Below are 22555 nucleotides of genomic sequence, written 5' to 3' on the forward strand. Positions count from 1 at the left end.
GCATTGAAGATGGGTTGTGGATGGGTCTTTCAGCATGACAATGAGCCAAACACACAGCCAGGGCAACTAAGGAGGGGCTCCGTAAGAAGCATTTCAAGGTCCTGGAGTGGTCTAGCCAGTCTCCAGACCTGAACTCAATAGGAGCAGTCAGCAGAGCATCTGAGACTGACTCTCTGAGTTTGACTCTCTATACCCAAGAGCAAAGGGACTCAGAGGGGACTCGTCTCCACTTCCTGAGGGTGCTCAGGAGAACCAGTCTGGAGGAGAAGCTGCTGGTGTTGTTCTACAGAGCCACCATCGAGAGCATCCTGACGTACTGCATCACAGTGTGGTACGGGGGGTGCTCAGCAACAGACAGGAGAGCGTTGCAGAGGGTGATCAAAACGGCCCAGGGGATCACTGGCTGCTCTCTGCCCAGCCTGGAAGACATTGCCAGCTCTCGCTACCTCAGCAGAGCTGCCAGCATCAGCAAAGACACATCCCACCCCAGCAACCACCTGTTTGACCTACTACCCTCCGGCAGACGGTATAGGTCAATCAAAGTAGGACAAACAGACAGCTTTCTCCCCAGAGCGATCACTGCACTGAACAATAACAAATCACTCTAATCTGCACCTTCAAGTTTCTTGTGCAATATCTGTAAACCATGTGCAATATTCCCATGCAATATGATTCCACAGTTGTATATAATTCTCGTTTTACATTTTACTTGGTCCACATTTATTTTATTTTATTTTACCTTATGTCTATATTAGTTGTACATATACTCTGAAAAATTCGCCGTTAAATTCACTGTCTTTTATTTGGCTAAAAATACTCGCACCATGGAAAGCACCTTTTTGGAGGTGCACTCAAATCTCGTTGCAATGTAAATTACAATGACAATAAAGGCGATTCTGATTCTATTCTGATTCTGATAATGTGATTATTAACCATCAGATGACAAAGTAAAACCTCTTAAATCATTCTCAAGTCAGTTTTAAGCAGAAACGAGGCGATAACCAGTGGAATCACTACTGACACATGAAATGACACATGCGCAGTGAAGGCGGGGGGGGATTTTTGTGGGGGGACCGTTCAGTCTGCAACACCAGACAAAACTTTCTCAGTAGACAAAGAATACAATCCTACTCAAAAATATGAAAGAAATTCAATCTTGTTTCACAGAGTTATGAATTCTTGAAAATTCATTCAATGCTAAAGGATAGGGATTTTTCCAAGATTTTTCCTGACTTTGACCTATGACTTTGAAAACTGAATCAGTTCTTGCCTATCAGGGTATGAATTTTCTGTAAAAAAAAAAAAAAAAAGAAAAAATTCTGGGATACAGGCTGTTCACAAAGAGACAAACAGGGGTGAAAACAAAACCTCTGCAACTATTATGTGTGGGCAGCCAATACACATATAATCATTTGTTCTATATAAGCCCAGAGTGGTTGATTAAAAAAAAAAAAACATGTCAAATGTACAAGTTAATTACAGGATTTTTCTGACCAAGCATATTGGATTTTTAGAAACAACAAGTAGCCAGGACATTTTGGTAGCATTAAATATTACTAGGTCAATGTAACTGTTGCTCAACATGTTGGCTCATTAGAACACAAAAAAACTAAATATTTTATGATCGCAAAGCTGAAAATACTTGATAATAATATGTAGTATGTATCTTTTTGAGCATGTAGTTTAGCTGCATTGTGTACATGGTATAAAAACAATCCTGCGTGCTTTATACTGCGGGAACAATGGAACACAGCAGGATTCATAAATTGGCGTTGGGTAACGTTGTATTGTGAGGGTGTGGCTTCCAGTCACGTTGAGTACTGTCGCATTGCTCTGACTTGCGTTGAAAGCACTTAATTTCTGCATTGAGTACAGGACGCAAAAAAATTTAACATTTTTAATTTTTGGCATCCGATTTGCTTCGTCGTCTGTGTCCCTTGCTCTGTTGTGGCGTTGAGCTACATAGTTTCGGCACTGGGTTGCTTCCACGTGGCGTCGTCTTGATGCCGCACAATGCAACTCGAAGTGGGCCCGGTGTGAAAGGGGCTTTACTCTGCACAAGTGCTGTGTCTTTGTTAGTAACCTTGTAGGCGGGAGGATAATATGGTTGTCTGAGGGTTTGGTTCCATTCAGTGTGTAGGAGCAGTGTGCTCTGGAGGGACCTGACAGTACTCACTGACACAGAGTGTCTGTTTCGAGCTCATAGGTTATTGATCATTTTCATCTGGCTAAAAATATTACAGAGACTGAATACAGTAGGAGGAGTCAGCTGAGAGGCACACACCGTCTCCAAGGGAACTGAAGTCACACCAGTGAAATAGTACCAGGACAAGGTGCTATTTTTGTGGCTAGCATTTTTGTTTCACAAAAAGTGCAAATGGCTGAGATTCATTTAAGAGACGTGTGTATCCCATCAACTGTCATGGCACTGTTTAAAACTAAGAATGTGCTGCCTTTCAATCACCTGGAAGAGACGCTCTTACACTCACTGGTCCCTCTGCAATAGCAGCCCTCAGATACTGTAGGATGGCCTGTAGTCCCTGTTGCAGAACATCACGAGGAGGGAAAACGATTGGGCAGTACCTTAGATTGAGGGCTTTGAGGCTCATTACATTTCCTGAAAGTAAACACACACACACACACACAAAGAAAACTTAGCTGACAGCCGTTGCACAGCAATTCACAGGAAGAGAAGCAAGCGCTTACTTTACATGTCTTAATGCACCCTCTTCCTAATAGTGCATGTAATGCTGCTATAAGCATGCCGTCGGTGGGGCTTGTTAAAACCAAAGACATCTTGTTATTTTGAATAGCAGAGGAATTGGCCGCTGGTGGAATTGAGTAAACATCACTCACCCAGCTCTCGTGGAAGTGCTGAGATAAGATTCCCTTCTAGCAGTAGAGTTCTCAGACATCTACAGGAACCAAATTTGAAAGTGTTACATGACTGTAAAGATTTAACTTAATCACCTAGAGGACTTGCCGGTGTCCGCCGACTGAATGGTCCACCCTAAAATCCCCCCCCCCCCCCCCCTTCACTGCGTATGCGCCATTTGTGAATGTCAGCAGCAAGTCACCAATTATCGCCTTGTTTCTGCTTAAAAAACTGCACTCCAGTCATCATCTATCTCAGCAACAGATATCTGAAGCTTTTGTACAACAATCGTTTTCCACATAAATTCAGCATCATTTCATAATAAAACAAGGGGAGCGATCAGAGCGCCACAGCAAGCACATCTGAGTCTGACTTTCTGAGTCTGACTCTCTACACCCAAAGTGATCAAAGTAACTAATGTGATTAATAACCATCAGATGACAAAGTAAACCTCTTAAATCTTTCTAAAGGTCAGTTTTAAGCAGAAAACAAAGCCGTTTTAAGCAGAAATGAGGCAATAATTGGTGAATTGCTGCTGACGTGCCGAAATGATGCATGCACTTTGAAGGCGCAATGAAGGCAGGAGCGACCGATTTTTAGGGGGAACAGTTCAGTCAGTGACACCAGTTCTTGCACCAGCTGTACTGCTGTCAAAAAATTTGCCAAAATACGTTTTTTTTTAGAAAGTTGATACAGGCTAATTTCGGCATGTGGGTGGGAATGATCAACTAATGGTGTTTTTTTTTTTTAGGTGGCTAATGAGGACACTGGTATTTGATTATCATCAACATACAAAATGTTACAAATGGGTTTCTATGAAATATCACGGAGGGATAGGGTGAAGGGTATAACCCCCAAAACGTGAATCAGCTGCAAATCGTGAATTATCCATAAACCGTTTAACTGCAAAATGTGAATACTGAAAAATATCTCTCAAATATGAACGCAAGTCTCACAAAACGTGAATGGGGGTCTTGCAAACATGAATATCATTCATGATATATACAGTGAGGAAAATAAGTATATGAACACCCTGCGGTTTTGCAAGTTCTCCCATTTAGAAATCATGGAGGGGTCTGAAATTTTCATCTTAGGCGCATGTCCACTGTGAGAGACATAATCTAAAAAAAAAAAAAAAAAATCCGGAAATCACAATGTATGATTTTTTAAATAATTTATTTGTATGCTACTGCTGCAAATAAGTATTTGAACCCCTACCAACCAGCAAGAATTCTGGCTCTCACAGACCTGTTAGTTTTTCTTTAAGAAGCCCTCTTATTCTGCACTCTTTACCTGTATTAATTGCACCTGTTTGAACTTGTTACCTGTATAAAAGACACCTGTTCACACACTCAATCAATCACACTCCAACCTGTCCACCATAGCCAAGACCAAAGAGGACACCCAGGGACAAAACTGTAGACCTGCACAAGGCTGGGATGCACTACAGGACAACAGGCAAGCAGCTTGGTAGAAGACAACAACTGTTATGATTATTTATTTCCTTTTTGAAAAGCTTATAGTTAGGGCTGGATCAAGTGACCCTGAACCATCCCTTAGTTATGCTGCTATAGACTTAGACTGCTGGGGGATTTCCCATGATGCACCCAGTCTTTCTTTTTATTCACCTCTTTTTGCTCTGTATGCACCACTCTGCTTTTAATCATTAGTGATTGATCTCTGCTCTCTTCCACAGCATGTCTTTTTCCTGATTCTCTCCCCTCAGCCCCAAACCAGTCCCAGCAGAAGACTGCCCCTCCCTGAGCCTGGTTCTGCTGGAGGTTTCTTCCTGTTAAAAGGGAGTTTTTCCTTCCCACTGTCGCCAAGTGCTTGCTCATAGGGGGTCGTTTTGACCATTGGGGTTATTGTATGGCTTTTGCCTTACAATATAAAGTGCCTTGGGCAACTGTTTGTTGTGATTTGGCGCTATATAAATAAAATGATTTGATTTGATTTATTAGAAAGTGGAAGAAACACAAGATGACTGTCAATCTCCCTCGGTCTGGGATTCCATGCAAGATCTCACTTTGTGGGGTAAGGATGATTCTGAGAAAGCTCAGAACTACACCGGAGGACCTGGTTAATGACCTGAAGAGAGCTGGGACCACAGTCACAAAGATTACATTAGTAACACATGATGCTGTCATGGTTTTAAAACCCTGCAGGGCAGCATGGTCCCCCTGCTCAAGCCAGCACCTGTCCAGGCCCGTTTGAAGTTCACCAGTGACCATCTGGATGATCCAGAGGAGGCATGGGAGAAGGTCATGTGGTCAGATAAGACCAGAATAGTGCTTTTTGGAATCAACTCCACTTACCATGTTTAGAGGATGAGAACAACCCCAAGAAACCATCCCAACCGTGAAGCATGGGGGTGGAAACATCATACTCTGGGAGTGCTCTTCTGCAAGGGGACAGGACGACTGCACCGTATTGAAGGGAGACTGGATGGGGTCAGTATTGCGAGATTTTGGCAAACAACCTCCTTCCCTCCAGTAAGTGTGTTGAAGATGGGTTGTGGATGGGTCCTTTCAGCATGACAATGACCCCAAACACACAGCCAGGGCAACTAAGGGGGGGGCTCCGTAAGAAGCATTTCAAGGTCCTGGAGTGGCCTGGCCAGTCTCCAGACCTGAACTCAATAGAAATCTTTGGAGGGACCTGAAATGCCAAACCTGAAAGATCTAGAGAAGATCTGCATGGAAGAGTGGACCAAAATCCCTGCTGCAGTGTGTGAAACACATGGTGAAAAACTACAGGAAACGTCTTGACCTCTGTAATTGCAAACAAAGGCTACTGTACAAAATATTAACATTGATTTTCACAGGTGTTCAAATACTTATTTGCAGCAGTAACATACAAATAAATTATTAAAAAATCATACATTGTGATTTCCGGATTTTTTTTTTTTTAGATTATGTCTCTCACAGTGGACATGCACCTAAGATGAAAATTTCAGACCCCTCCATGATTTCTAAGTGGGAGAACCTGCAAAATCGCAGGGTGTCAAATACTTATTTTCCTCACCGTATATATATTTTTTCAGTTTAAGTAGTTTATGGATTTCAGTTTATGGCTCAATTACTGCAGGAAATCTTGATCGCAAACCCTGTCACAGCAAAAATGATTTTTTTTTTCCTGCGGGGGTCACTGCAGCCCGAGGAGGTGATCCCAGCAGCTCTCGATGGTGTCAAGTGCCCAGCTCAGCTGGGTGTGTCCCGTGCCAGGGACAGTGTCAGGTGAGGAGTTTGACTGGGACGGTCTACCTGTCAACTCACAGAGGACAGAAAGCTCCCCCTCTGGTAAACGGCTCAATAATCTTAAGAGAAACGTTGCAGAAAAACAAACAAGACTAGTTTCTAACTCAGGAAGGTAAACAAGGAGCTACAACCTTATTTTTTATCCATATGAACTGTTTTCTGAGCTGGAAAAATAACCACTGACCTGTACGAGCAGGCGGCAGAGAAACAGAAGCGCAGAGGACCGTTGATAAAGTGCAAAAACGAAAAGAGCCACCAGAAAATATTCAATAAATTCAGGTGTGGTGTCACCGAATTCACTGAACACAGTGGTCTCCTGCTGGTTATACTACAGCACAAAAATAGAATTTTAGTGAATTAGTGAATTTTATTGCTCATTTTATGACTTATTTTTAATGATAAAAATCACTAAAATTCAATTTTTGCACATTTTTCCAAAACTGAGTGCTGTAGTATAACCAGCAGGACCCCACTGATGTGTGCTGTGGCTTTTGTGTGACTACACCTTTTAACAATGACGCTATTGAAAATTTAATCAATAAAAAATTCTCCAAAGTTTTCATAATGACATTTTTCCAACTGAGTGCTGTAGTATAACTAGCAGGAGACCACTGATGTGTACAGTGAATTTGGTGACACCACACCTGAATTTATTGAATATTTTTCTGATGTCTTGTTTTTGCACTTTGTAGGACAGTCCCTAAGCTTCAGTTTCTCCACCGTCTGCTCGTTCAGGTCAGTATTATTTTTGAGCTCAGAGGATGGCTCATATGGATAAAAATAAGGTTGTAGATCATTGTCTACCTTCTTGAGGTTAGGAACTAGTGTTGTTTGTTGAGCCATTTACCGAAGGGGGAGGTTCTGTCCTCTGTGAGTTTGACAAGTGGACCGTCCCAGTCTAACTCCACACCTGTCACTGTCCCTGGACCAGGACACACCCAGCAGGACCGGGCGCTTGACACCAGAAGCGAAAACTGCTGGGATCAACTCCTCAGGTTGTAGTGACCCCCGCAAAAAAAAAAAAAAAAAAAACTAAATCAGTTTTGGTGTTGCACAGACACGGGGCAGTCAAAGGACTGGGTGTTAGTGCAGGTATGCACTCTAAGTGCCCGCTACTTTCGAATATCCTTTAAACGCACTGTAGTTTGCAACCAGTCCTTACCTTTCTTTTACAGTTAATATTGTTGGTGTTTCACATTAAAGTCTCACAATTCTATGTCTGTAGATGCATACTCAAAAAACTATTAAAACCACACATTGAAGTAAAACATCTAAGAATTCCCTCTGTGCATGATAGTCTAGTAAAAGAAAGTATTACATTTTCTGCTGATAGAGCTCTCTTAAAATCTATTCAGAAATGTGACACAGAAGCACATATCCACGGCTTTGGGGATTGGAATAGCAATCAAGATGCGTTTTTCAAGAGCAACCTATATGAACTGCTTACCTATGCAAGCCAATTTTCTGCAGGAAGGGATGTAATTTTGTTATTTCTGAGGTCCAGCCAAAGCAGCCTGGGCAAGCTTGTGAACAGGGACTCTGGCAGACTGGATATCTGATTTCCTTCAAGCTACAAATGCTGCAGGACAATACAATGAAACATAGTGAGCAGCAATTTGCAGAATAATACACTATCTACTCTTTACAATATATACTCTTGTTGATGTAGGGGTTGGATGAGAGATTATCTGATTGAAGACCACTGTAGCATAAGCAGGCTGATGAATGCAATACAGTGAATCTAAAACTGACCTTTAGTGTCTATTTGTCAGAATATTTGGTGGAAACACGCTTCAGCTGTATTCTGATCATAAACAAAGTTTCTGAAGGACAATATTCAGTGGAATCCTTTAGCACAGGACCCTGGGCATGAACGTGTGGTGGATCTGTGGTTATCATCACTCTTGTCAGAGGAAAGACTTAGCTGCAGGTCAGGATCCTCCTTTTCTGGACGCAACATTGCAGAAATGATGTACATAAACCCGTCGTCAAATGTATTTTTATTTTCCTCCTTTCCACTATGAATGAGAATAATAATTATCAGGTTAGTGTCACTTTTACAAGTTTTCGCACTAGTCGTGCGTGTGATCACCACCACTTCGGTCATAAAACATCAACTCTCTCACATGCTGCCGCCTATATTAATAATCACATCTGCGCTGTAAAACCCCCCTTGAATTAATAAATGTATAGCTGGGTTGGACTGGAGAAGAAACCACGAAGTTGGAAAATATGCCCACTTTACTGGTTCGCTTCTTCGTAACTATGGCAACAGGATAACTTGAAGTACGACAACTCTCAAGGTACAAACATAGCGAACGGCATTGCTGACCCATGTACAAATCGTTTATTTATATCTTATATATTTGGGAGCTTCCAAACGCCCATGTTCAGTTAAAAAATAGGTAGAGTATTTGAAAATCTTTTGAAAACATGTCTCAATTAATCCTCAGCAACCGTCAAACAAGAAAAATGAGCCATGAGAGATGGGCGGATCTTTCCTAATATCAATTTCTCAATACCAACGCTGATATTGATATTGAACGATCCTCGTGTAAAAAGATCGATATTCAAGCTTTTTTCTCTCCCACACGCACTGACTGCTGCGCACGCAGATTCATCAAAGTCTACTCTGTCTGTAAGAGCAGCACGCTTTCTTCTTTATTTATACTTTATTTAATTTTCACTTAATGTTTTTATTTTGTTTAAGTGCACTGAAGGGAGGAAATTCCTTATCTTTGTATTATTTTCTTGTATGTTCGACTTGGAAAAAAAAAGTTTGAAACTGTTACAATATTTGTTGTGGTGTGTTAGTTTTTCTCTGTTGTGGTTTGTCAGCTCTCTAACCTCAGAAGATTGTTTAATCGCTTTAAGTTCTATTTTTTACACTCTTTATTTAAGAAACAATGTAGAGAAGTGCACTAAAGGGAAGAAATTCCTTATTTTTTGTATTATTTTATTGTATTGTTCGACTTGAAAAACAGAATAAGTTTGAAATTGTTTAAAGTATTTGTTGTGGTGTATTAATTTTGTTGTATTGTGTTGTCAGCCCTCTACCTCAGGAGATTTTGTTTTAAGTTGTGTAGAGTGATATGTTTTTAAAGAAAAATGTTGACTGTGATAATAAAGTATTTGTTGTCACAATGTTTGGCGAAATACTATCCTAGGTCTTTTGGATCCTTTGGATCTATGAAGCTTAAATATGAAAAGTATCGGTATCGATATCTGCGATACTGGGCCTGTATTTACTTGGTATCAGATCAATACCAAAATTCCCAGTAACGCCCACCTCTAATGAGCATCATGAACAGGTGCAAAATATGAAAACCAATTAAATTCTGTGACCTGATTTTGGGACTTAACAAATGTTTAATTATGTTTAAAGCTCAAAGTACTTATCAGATAAATTTGTCACATCTCTTTCTCACACACACAACACACACACGTACACACAGGACACACACCTGCACTGAGGGAACCTTTAAAAGAAATCCTAATTTGATATGGATGTTCATTCTCAAACTGTCCAGCAGGTGCCTCTGATAAGCATGTCTAACTGAAAGGTTTCTTGTCCTTTTTGAGCTCACAATCACTAACTGGCAGCCACAATTAAATTTTTTGGATAATTCCTATTTGTTTGTTTTTGTTTCTGCAGTTGCTACAATAAGTTATCACTTAACGCACACGTGAAGGTCACCGCTGGCCGGTAGGGCGTACCAATGGGTTCAGCAGGTGGCAAACATTCTCCATGTAAGTTCCATGGCTCTTCAGCTGGAAACCATTCGAAAAATGTATCTGGCTTTCGGTGAAAATTTTATGGGCTTCACAGAGAATAAGGAGTGTTACTACAGCTTTAAGGATGCCCCACAATGGCGCACGGCGCACCGCGCTCCGAGCCGCCATCAAGAGGCAGAAACCACCACATCATTTCTAAACGGATGGCTGTGTGGAGCCGGGACCGTCATGTGCAATTTCTCTGGTTATCACAAGAGCTAGACATCAGCCATTTTCCGGCAGATTTCACTTTTAACAAGAGATTTTAGTTTAGAGTGTTAGAGGACAAGTTGGGACATGCCTATCTCGGCTTTCAGTACTTACCAGTCGAGTGAGTATAAGAGAAATTGTGGAGAGCTGGGCATGTCCCAACTTGTCCTCTAACACTCCGAAATGGAGGTGTTCCTTTGTCTCGCTTCATCAGCGAATCGGTCGTGACGCGCGAAGCCTCCGCGCAGCTTTCCATGACAAAATCTCTTGTTAAAAGTGAAATCTGCTGGAAATGGCTGATGTCCAGCTCTTGTGATAACCAGAGAAATTGCACACGACGGTCCCGGCTCCATACAGCCATCCATTTAGAAATGATGTTGTTATGTGTCGGACGCAGCCCGGAGAACCGACCAGCGTTTGAAGGACCCAGTATGAAATAAGCAGAGCACGGTACAAAGGCTAACTGAATTTAATAACAGTGATATAATAACAAAAAGGTGCGGCCTGGCGTGGTGCGCTCCCAGCAGCGCTAACGGTCCGGAGCCAGAAGCTGTTTCGGACCCAAGGACCCCGCCGACACCCCCCAGGTGGCCGCAACAACCGAGTCTGTGAAAGAAGGAACCATTATGTGAGTCCACACTCTACACACAGAGAGAACACTTAAAGGTGTACAAACAGCAAACACTTCCTGGCTTGATTACTGATCAGCTTCCCAACCTGCAGGCATGGAACATCCAGTTCACAAAACTCCACTGCAGTGGAAGCTGATACATGACTAACAAACAGCTCAATACAATAAGGTGTGAGGGACACCACATTTACTGACTGTATAACTGTTAGTCACAAAATCTAACGTACCTCAGGAAGTGTGCTGACGAGCGTGAAACCTCACCCCCTCCTCTTTCACAGACTGTGCATCAAACCTGGACGTTCTCAGCATCCGCTGCTGATGAGATGGCTCCCGAGACGACGATCTCACCCGTCTGGTCACAAGGTCGAGTCTCTGGCAAATACACACTGTGCACTCCAGTCTTAAATGCCAACATGTTCCAATCCATCCAGATGCACCACAGCTGTGAGTCCTGACGAGTCGCAGGTGATCAGGGTGAGGTCCTGACAGCCTCAGCAACACAGCCAAACGCACGCACCTGGGAGGAAAACCAAAAGACAGAAACAAACCGGCAGCCAGGCCCCCCCAGCCATATAACAGATGTGGTGGTTTCTGCCTCTCGATGGTGGCTCGGAGCGCGGCGCCGTGCGCCGTGCACCATTGTGGGCCGTCCTTAAAGCTGTAGAACATCCTTATTCTCTGTGAAGCCCGTAAAATTTTCACCGCACGCACACCTACAGACAATTTAAAGTTTCCAATTCACCTAACCTGCATGTCCTTGGATGTGGGAGGAAGCCGGAGCACCCGGAGGAAACCCACACAAAACAGGGAGGACATGCAAACTCCACACAGAAAGGCCACAGGTGGGAATCAACCTTCTCACTGTGAGGCACCAATACTAAGCCACTAAGCTACACTGTCACACATAATTATGTTGGTCGAAAAATGAGGCTTCGTCTTGCGTACTGCTATCATGTGGCAACACCAAGTGGTTACACCAAGGACCAGCAAAAATGTCATCTTTTTTGCTTTTTACAAGGCACTGCAATATAGCACAAACTATACTTGACATGGCATCCAGTGTTTGGTGGTACTTTGACAGAAGTTTTTGTGTTGTCGTTTTTGCCTGCTACTTCCACTTGCACACTTTTTGTGATCCGATGGGTGTCAATATCTCAGCAATGTGCTAGTAACTGTTGCACTTGTTTGTTAAAGAGAATGCCAGGTCACACTGCGATTGGATTGTTTCTTGTGCCCAAACACGCCCATGACTAAGGAGGTGACTAAAGCCTGGTTCACATGGCAGGATTTTAAAATTATCTGTAGGTTTCCAAAACCTGAGAGACCACACACGTGAAGATAAAAAAATCATAGCTCTAACAGGTTTGTTCGTACAGTGTGTGGTGTGCAGCCACACGGTAAAGACAAACACTACACATGAACAGATTTCACACACGAACATTCCCACGTCAGACAGGAAATCTCGCAAAATCTCTCGAGATTAAATGTGACTTCAGAGTAAACAAACAGAGATACTTTGTGGACCTCTTGCCACTGCGTTCTCTTGCCTCTACTGGTGGTTGGCTCTCACTGCGGTATTGTATCACTTCCTGTTCCGGAGCACAGTGGTGTTTTGCTGTATCTGTTAGCTGTTTAATCTGCGCAGTTAGATTGATCTAGTTACCTAGATAACGATTGTTTCACAGTGTAATCTTCACGTGCCTTAACTAAAGCACTCCCTCTGCTGAATCACCTCTAAATTATTTACACATTATTCACGTTGTGTGTTTTTAGGCATCCGCTAGCTTAGCGTGCAGCTACTAGCTCTTAGCCGGTTTAGCATGGTGGCTTCTCCTGTCTCTCCCGCACTTTTGTGCTCTGGGTGTGAAATGTTTAGTTATTCCTCGGCCTCCTTTAGCAGTAATGGTACTTGTAATAAGTGTAGCTTATTCGTAGCTTTGGAGGCCAGGCTGGGCGAATTGGAGACTCGGCTCCGGACCGTGGAAAATTCTACAGCTAGCCAGGCCCCTGTAGTTGGTGCGGACCAAGGTAGCTTAGCCACCGTTAGTTTCCCTCTGGCAGATCCCGAGCAGCCGGGAAAGCAGGCCGACTGGGTGACTGTGAGGAGGAAGCGTAGCCCTAAACAGAAGCCCCGTGTACACCGGCAACCCGTTCACATTTCTAACCGTTTTTCCCCACTCAACGACACACCCGCCGAGGATCAAACTCTGGTTATTGGCGACTCTGTTTTGAGAAATGTGAAGTTAGCGACACCAGCAACCATAGTCAATTGTCTTCCGGGGGCCAGAGCAGGCGACATTGAAGGAAATTTGAAACTGCTGGCTAAGGCTAAGCGTAAATTTGGTAAGATTGTAATTCACGTCAGCAGTAATGACACCCGGTTACGCCAATCGGAGGTCACTAAAATTAACATTCAATCGGTGTGTAACTTTGCAAAAACAATGTCGGACTCTGTAGTTTTCTCTGGGCCCCTCCCCAATCGGACCGGGAGTGACATGTTTAGCCGCATGTTCTCCTTGAATTGCTGGCTGTCTGAGTGGTGTCCAAAAAATGAGGTGGGCTTCATAGATAATTGGCAAAGCTTCTGGGGAAAACCTGGTCTTGTTAGGAGAGACGGCATCCATCCCACTTTGGATGGAGCAGCTCTCATTTCTAGAAATCTGGCCAATTTTCTTAAATCCTCCAAACCGTGACTATCCAGGGTTGGGACCAGGAAGCAGAGTTGTAGTCTTACACACCTCTCTGCAGCTTCTCCCCCCTGCCATCCCTCATTACCCCATCCCCGTAGAGACGGTGCCTGCTCCCAGACCACCAATAACCAGCAAAAATCTATTTAAGCATAAAAATTCAAAAAGAAAAAATAATATAGCACCTTCAACTGCACCACAGACTAAAACAGTTAAATGTGGTCTATTAAACATTAGGTCTGTCTCTTCTAAGTCCCTGTTAGTAAATGATATAATAATTGATCAACATATTGATTTATTCTGCCTTACAGAAAGCTGGTTACAGCAGGATGAATATGTTAGTTTAAATGAGTCAACACCCCGAGTCACACTATCTGCCAGAACGGCTTGTAGCACGGGCCAAGGCGGAGGATTAGCAGCAATCTTCCATTCCAGCTTTTTAATTAATCAAAAACCCAGACAGAGATTTAATTCATTTGAAAGCTTGACTCTTAGTCTTGTCCATCCAAATTGGAAGTCCCAAAAACCAGTTTTATTTGTTATTATCTATCGTCCACCTGGTCGTTACTGTGAGTTTCTCTGTGAATTTTCAGACCTTTTGTCTGACTTAGTGCTTAGCTCAGATAAGATAATTATAGTGGGCGATTTTAACATCCACACAGATGCTGAGAATGACAGCCTCAACACTGCATTTAATCTATTATTAGACTCAATTGGCTTTGCTCAAAATGTATATGAGTCCACCCACCACTTTAATCATATCTTAGATCTTGTTCTGAATTATGGTATGGAAATTGAAGACTTAACAGTATTCCCTGAAAACTCCCTTCTGTCTGATCATTTCTTAATAACATTTACATTTACTCTGATGGACTACCCAGCAGTGGGGAATAAGTTTCATTACACTAGAAGTCTTTCAGAAAGCACTGTAACTAGGTTTAAGGATATGATTCCTTCTTTATGTTCTCCAATGCCATATACCAACACAGTGCAGAGTAGCTACCTAAACTCTGTAAGTGAGATAGAGTATCTCATCAATAGTTTTACATCCTCACTGAAGACAACTTTGGATGCTGTAGCTCCTCTGAAAAGGAGACCTTTAAATCAGAAGTGCCTGACTCCGTGGTATAACTCACAAACTCGCAGCTTAAAGCAGATAACCCGTAAGCTGGAGAGGAAATGGCGTCTCACTAATTTAGAAGATCTTCACTTAGCCTGGAAAAAGAGTCTGTTTGCTCTATAAAAAAGCCCTCCGTAAGCTAGGACATCTTACTACTCATCACTAATTGAAGAAAATAAGAACAACCCCAGGTTTCTTTTCAGCACTGTAGCCAGGCTGACAAAGAGTCCAGAGCTATATTGAGCCGGGTATTCCTTTAACTTAACTAGTAATGACTTCATGACTTTCTTTGCTAATAAATTTTAACTATTAGAGAAAAAAATTACTCATAACCATCCCAAAGACGTATCGTTATCTTGGCTGCTTTCAGTGATGCCGGTATTTGGTTAGACTCTTTCTCTCCGATTGTTCTGTCTGAGTTATTTTCATTAGTTACTTCCTCCAAACCATCAACATGTCTATTAGACCCCATTCCTACAGGCTGCTCAAGGAAGCCCTACATTATTTAATGCTTCGATCTTAAATTTGATCAGTCTATCTTTATTAGTTGGCTATGTACCACAGGCTTTTAAGGTGCAGTAATTAAACCATTACTTAAAAAGCCATCACTTGACCCAGCTATCTTAGCTAATTATAGGCCAATCTCCAACCTTCCCTTTTCTCTCAAAATTCTTGAAAGGGTAGTTGTAAAACAGCTAACTGATCATCTGCAGAGGAATGTCTATTTGAAGAATTTCAGTCAGGTTTTAGAATGCATCATAGTACAGAAACAGCATTAGTGAAGGTTACAAATGATCTTCTTATGGCCTCAGACAGTGGACTCATCTCTGTGCTTGTTCTGTTAGACCTCAGTGCTGCTTTTGATACTGTTGACCATAAAATTTTATTACAGAGATTAGAGCATGCCATAGGTATTAAAGGCAAGTGCGCTGCGGTGGTTTGAATCATATTTATCTAATAGATTACAATTTGTTCATGTAAATTGGGAATCTTCTTCACAGACTAAGGTTAATTATGGAGTTCCACAAGGTTCTGTGCTAGGACCATTTTATTCACTTATACATGCTTCCCTTAGGCAGTATTATTAGACGGGCATTGCTTAAATTTTCATTGTCACGCAGATGATACCCAGCTTTATCTATCCATGAAGCCAGAGGACACACACCAATTAGTTAAACTGCAGGATTGTCTTACAGACATAAAGATATGGATGACCTCTAATTTCCTGCTTTTAACTCAGATAAAACTGAAGTTATTGTACTTGGCCCCACAAATCTTAGAAACATGGTGTCTAACCAGATCCTTACTCTGGATGGCATTACCCTGACTTCTAGTATACTGTGAGAAATCTTGGAGTCATTTTGATCAGGATATGTCATTCAATGCGCATATTAAACAAATATGTAGGACTGCTTTTTGCATTTACGCAATATCTCTAAAATTAGAAAGGTCTTGTCTCAGAGTGATGCTGAAAAACTAATTCATGCATTTATTTCCTCTAGGCTGGACTACTGTAATTCATTATTATCAGGTTGTCCTAAAAGTTCCCTGAAAAGCCTTCAGTTAATTCAAAATGCTGCAGTTAGAGTACTAACGGGGACTAGAAGGAGAGAGCATATCTTACCCATATTGGCCTCTCTTCATTGGCTTCCTGTTAATTCTAGAATAGAATTTAAAATTCTTCTTCTTACTTATAAGGTTTTGAATAATCAGGTCCCATCTTATCTTAGGGACCTCATAGTACCATATCACCCCAATAGAGCGCTTTGCTCTCAGACTGCAGGCTTACTTGTAGTTCCTAGGGTTTGTAAGAGTAGAATGGGAGGCAGAGCCTCAGCTTTCAGGCTCCTGTCCTGTGGAACTAGCTCCCAATTCAGATCAGGGAGACAGACACCCTCTCTACTTTTAAGATTAGGCTTAAAACTTTCCTTTTTGCTAAAGCTTATAGTTAGGGCTAGATCAGGTGACCCTGAACCATCCCTTAGTTACGCTGCTATAGACTTAGACTGCTGGGGGTTCCCATGATGCACTGAGTGTTTCTTTCTCTTTTTGCTCTGTATGCACCACTCTGCATTTAATCATTAGTGATTGATCTCTGCTCCCCTCCACAGCATGTCTTTTTTCCTGGTTCTCTCCCTCAGCCCCAACCAGTCCCAGCAGAAGACTGCCCCTCCCTGAGCCTGGTTCTGCTGGAGGTTTCTTCCTGTTAAAAGTGTTGTGTGGGCCGCCAGAAGAGGAGGTACTGCTGGCCCACCACCAGAGGGCGCCCTGCCTGAAGTGCGGGCTTCAGTCACGAGAGGGCGCTGCCGCCACGGACACAGCCGGGGGTGACAGTTGTCACTCATATCTCCTGACAGCTGTCACTCATTCATGCTTCATCATCTCACTCCATAAAACCCGGACGTCATCTCCACCTCATCGACCGAGATATCGTCAAACCGTTCAGGTAGTATTCTCAGCCTTGAAAAGTGAACTGTGTATCAGTCTGAACTCTTTTTTGCAGCCGTTTTCCTGTGGTGTTCCGTGTCTGTGAGACCGGCGTTCGGTGTGTCCAGCAACGGCTCCGCTGCACACCTCTACCAGATAAGTGGGTAGACAGGAGCTGCACGAGTGTGTGTTAGAGGTTGAGGTGGCATTCCCACCGTTGTTGCTACTGGGTGTGCACACACCCATATCTTATTGTCTCTGCTCCCTGCCAGCAGTACCAGATCCGACCTTCGAAGACAGTGGCCACCCTTGTGACTGACTGTAAAATTTCACATTCCTCTGTGTTGTGCTCATTCACAACAGTAAAGTGTTCATATTTGACTCTTTCACTGTCCGTTCATTTGCGCCCCCTGTTGTGGGTCCGTGTCACTACACTTTCCCCAACAAAAAGGGAGTTTTTCCTTCCCACTGTCGCCAGGTGCTTGCTCACAGGGGGTCGTTTTGACCGTTGGGGTTTTTACGTAATTTTTGTATGGCCTTGCCTTACAATATAAAGCGCCTTGGGGCAACTGTTTGTTGTGATTTGGCGCTATATAAATAAAATTGATTGATTGATTGAATATTTAAAACAGAGGGAAAAAAATGACACAAAAAGAAAAAGAAAAGGCGTTCTTTAAAGGAGTGGTGACCACTGGACTTTTTATTAAGCCATAACAGCTGTTTTGATTTTATTTTCCGCTCCGTACGTCCGTCACCCTCGCTTTCTGATTGGCTGCATGTCACATTCAGCAGGCTGCATGCTCGTTTGTGATCGGAGGACACAACACGTGCTGCAATACCAGGCCAAGACAATCCAACATGTTGAATATCCCCGATTTGCGATCAGAGCACCCTGACGTCCTTCCGAGCAGATCAGAGCGCTCTTAACACATCACACACGGCAGAAATATCTGATAAGATTATCTTTGGTGTCATCACGATTGTCGGGGCGTCCTTAAGATTGTCGGAAGGGGAAGATCAGGGCCAATACTGGCCTAATTATCCTGCCGAGTGAACCAGGCATAAGACAAGCCCTTTTAGCCGATGTAAAGTAAGATACAGGCCTTATTTTACACTTGGATTTCACACGGTGTAAATTGCAATGTGGAGTTAGACATGACCTCAGTGCATTTGAACTATGTGCATTACACCACGTACCATAGATCATTAAGACACAGCCAAAAGTTTGTCTTCTACGAGTAAAGATATTTAGATGACCCACATACAGCAGAAGTAAGTCCTATGTAGGCCTTGAGGCTCTTTAGTGCTGGTGCCTATCTATGGATTCAGTCACGTCATGCAGAGGAAAGCCTACAACTCCCCCTGGATGGGCCGCCAGTCTGACACAGGTTACTTCCCCAGCCAAGGCCGGTACTCATTCACAGCTGGGTGGCTTGAAATAAATAAAATGTATATTAAAAGTAGATTAAGTGACTTGTTCAAGGACACAGACAGGTAGCATGAGTGGTTTTCAAACTCATGTCTACATATTGGCAGGTCACCTTCTTATCCACTGAGTTACCTGCTCTACAACATACAGCAGAGGTCAAAGCCATTGTTCTATTTTTTTTTACAAAACAAGAGCCTATCTTTTCTGAAATTTACACTGTGAACATAAATACATTTACTTACCTCTTGATGATAGGAAGAAAGTGACACTTTGGGTTTGTGTATTCCTTTGCTGGCGAGGGACCCAGCTCAGTTCTGTCCAAGAGAATAATTTTGCGTTTCAGTTCCCTGAACCTCTGCAGCTCATCCTCGTCGGCCAACTCCTCTGTACTGGATCCTACCAGCTCTGACAACTGGAGCTTCTCCACCTCTGGCAGCTCTGCCAACAAATCAACCAAAACAGCTAGAACTACACAAAGGCAAATAAGTATTTGATCCACTGTCAATTTTGCAAGTTTTCCCATCTACAAAGAATGGAGAGGTCTGTAGTTTTTATTGTAGGTACACATCAACTGTGAGAGACAGAATCTAAAAAAAAAACAAAATCAGAAAATCACATTGTATGATTTTTAAATGATTAATTTGCATTTTATTGTATGAAATGAGTATTCGATCACCAACCAGCAAGAATTCTGGCTCTCACAGACCTGTTAGGTTTTCTTTAAGAAGCCCTCCTATTCTGCACTCTTTACGTGTATTAATGGCACCTGTTTGAACTTGTTACCTGTATAAAAGACACCTGTTCACACACTCAGTCAATCACACTTCAACATATCCGCCATGCCCAAGACCAAAGAGCTGTCAAAGGACATCAAGGACAAAACTGTAGACCAGCACAAGCTTGGGATGGACTACAGGACAAGAGACAAGGAGCTTGGTGAGAAGTCAACAACTGTTGGCACAATTATTAGAAAATGGAACAAACACAAGATGACTGTCAATCGTCCTCAATCTGGGGCTCCATGCAAGATCTCACTTTGTGGGGTAAGGATGATTCTGAGAAAGCCAAGAACTACACGGGAGGACCTGGTCAATGACCTGAAGAGAGCTGGAACCACAATCACAAAGATTACATTAGTAACACACTATGCCATCATGGTTTAAAATCCTGCAGGGCACGTAAGATCCCACTGCTCAAGCTAGCACAGGTACAGGCCTGTTTGAAGTTCACCAGTGACCATCTGGATGATCCAGAGGAGGCATGGCTGAAGGTCATGTGGTCAGATGAGACCAAAATAGAGCTTTTTGGTTTCAACTCCATTTGTGCTGTCTGGAGGATGAGAACAACCCGAAGAACATAGTCCTAACTCTGAAGCATGGGGGAGGAAACATCACTTTTGGGAGTACTTTCTGCAAAGGGGACAGGACGACTGCACCATATTGAAGGGAGTATGTTTGGGTCATGTATCGTGAGATTTTTGCAAACAACCTCCTTCCCTCAGTAAGAGCATTGAAGATGGGTTGTGGATGGGTCTTTCAGCATGACAATGAGCCAAAACACACAGCCAGGGCAACTAAGGAGGGGCTCCGTAAGAAGCATTTCAAGGTCCTGGAGTGGTCTAGCCAGTCTCCAGACCTGAACTCAATAGGAGCAGTCAGCAGAGCATCTGAGACTGACTCTCTGAGTTTGACTCTCTATACCCAAGAGCAAAGGGACTCAGAGGGGACTCGTCTCCACTTCCTGAGGGTGCTCAGGAGAACCAGTCTGGAGGAGAAGCTGCTGGTGTTGTTCTACAGAGCCACCATCGAGAGCATCCTGACGTACTGCATCACAGTGTGGTACGGGGGGTGCTCAGCAACAGACAGGAGAGCGTTGCAGAGGGTGATCAAAACGGCCCAGGGGATCACTGGCTGCTCTCTGCCCAGCCTGGAAGACATTGCCAGCTCTCGCTACCTCAGCAGAGCTGCCAGCATCAGCAAAGACACATCCCACCCCAGCAACCACCTGTTTGACCTACTACCCTCCGGCAGACGGTATAGGTCAATCAAAAGTAGGACAAACAGACAGCTTTCTCCCCAGAGCGATCACTGCACTGAACAATAACAAATCACTCTAATCTGCACCTTCAAGTTTCTTGTGCAATATCTGTAAACCATGTGCAATATTCCCATGCAATATGATTCCACAGTTGTATATAATTCTCGTTTTACATTTTACTTGGTCCACATTTTATTTTATTTTATTTTACCTTATGTCTATATTAGTTGTACATATACTCTGAAAAATTCGCCGTTAAATTTCACTGTCTTTTATTTGGCTAAAAATTACTCGCACCATGGAAAGCACCTTTTTGGAGGTGCACTCAAATCTCGTTGCAATGTAAATTACAATGACAATAAAGGCGATTCTGATTCTATTCTGATTCTGATAATGTGATTATTAACCATCAGATGACAAAGTAAAACCTCTTAAATCATTCTCAAGTCAGTTTTAAGCAGAAACGAGGCGATAACCAGTGGAATCACTACTGACACATGAAATGACACATGCGCAGTGAAGGCGGGGGGGGATTTTTGTGGGGGGACCGTTCAGTCTGCAACACCAGACAAAACTTTCTCAGTAGACAAAGAATACAATCCTACTCAAAAATATGAAAGAAATTCAATCTTGTTTCACAGAGTTATGAATTCTTGAAAATTCATTCAATGCTAAAGGATAGGGATTTTTCCAAGATTTTTCCTGACTTTGACCTATGACTTTGAAAACTGAATCAGTTCTTGCCTATCAGGGTATGAATTTTCTGTAAAAAAAAAAAAAAAAAAGAAAAAATTCTGGGATACAGGCTGTTCACAAAGAGACAAACAGGGGTGAAAACAAAACCTCTGCAACTATTATGTGTGGGCAGCCAATACACATATAATCATTTGTTCTATATAAGCCCAGAGTGGTTGATTAAAAAAAAAAAAACATGTCAAATGTACAAGTTAATTACAGGATTTTTCTGACCAAGCATATTGGATTTTTAGAAAACAACAAGTAGCCAGGACATTTTGGTAGCATTAAATATTACTAGGTCAATGTAACTGTTGCTCAACATGTTGGCTCATTAGAACACAAAAAAACTAAATATTTTATGATCGCAAAGCTGAAAATACTTGATAATAATATGTAGTATGTATCTTTTTGAGCATGTAGTTTAGCTGCATTGTGTACATGGTATAAAAACAATCCTGCGTGCTTTATACTGCGGGAACAATGGAACACAGCAGGATTCATAAATTGGCGTTGGGTAACGTTGTATTGTGAGGGTGTGGCTTCCAGTCACGTTGAGTACTGTCGCATTGCTCTGACTTGCGTTGAAAGCACTTAATTTCTGCATTGAGTACAGGACGCAAAAAAATTTAACATTTTTAATTTTTGGCATCCGATTTGCTTCGTCGTCTGTGTCCCTTGCTCTGTTGTGGCGTTGAGCTACATAGTTTCGGCACTGGGTTGCTTCCACGTGGCGTCGTCTTGATGCCGCACAATGCAACTCGAAGTGGGCCCGGTGTGAAAGGGGCTTTACTCTGCACAAGTGCTGTGTCTTTGTTAGTAACCTTGTAGGCGGGAGGATAATATGGTTGTCTGAGGGTTTGGTTCCATTCAGTGTGTAGGAGCAGTGTGCTCTGGAGGGACCTGACAGTACTCACTGACACAGAGTGTCTGTTTCGAGCTCATAGGTTATTGATCATTTTCATCTGGCTAAAAATATTACAGAGACTGAATACAGTAGGAGGAGTCAGCTGAGAGGCACACACCGTCTCCAAGGGAACTGAAGTCACACCAGTGAAATAGTACCAGGACAAGGTGCTATTTTTGTGGCTAGCATTTTTGTTTCACAAAAAGTGCAAATGGCTGAGATTCATTTAAGAGACGTGTGTATCCCATCAACTGTCATGGCACTGTTTAAAACTAAGAATGTGCTGCCTTTCAATCACCTGGAAGAGACGCTCTTACACTCACTGGTCCCTCTGCAATAGCAGCCCTCAGATACTGTAGGATGGCCTGTAGTCCCTGTTGCAGAACATCACGAGGAGGGAAAACGATTGGGCAGTACCTTAGATTGAGGGCTTTGAGGCTCATTACATTTCCTGAAAGTAAACACA

The 22555-nt window shown here is 42.7% G+C and overlaps 1 protein-coding gene across 1 annotated transcript in view; it reads right to left on the reverse strand.

Annotated features, from left to right (window-relative positions):
* The window catches only part of LOC117522990 (leucine-rich repeat-containing protein 40-like), a 41957-nt gene that overhangs the window by 13871 nt on the left and 5531 nt on the right, over positions 1-22555 (reverse strand). Inside the window, 7 exon segments of the mRNA XM_034184408.1 lie at positions 2465-2617; positions 2857-2915; positions 7580-7596; positions 7598-7702; positions 18523-18547; positions 18653-18848; positions 22388-22540. Of these exon segments, the coding sequence (XP_034040299.1) occupies positions 2465-2617; positions 2857-2915; positions 7580-7596; positions 7598-7702; positions 18523-18547; positions 18653-18848; positions 22388-22540 (708 nt within the window).

The sequence above is a fragment of the Thalassophryne amazonica genome, chromosome 13 (genome assembly GCF_902500255.1).
Source record: "Thalassophryne amazonica chromosome 13, fThaAma1.1, whole genome shotgun sequence".
NCBI lineage: Eukaryota > Metazoa > Chordata > Actinopteri > Batrachoidiformes > Batrachoididae > Thalassophryne > Thalassophryne amazonica.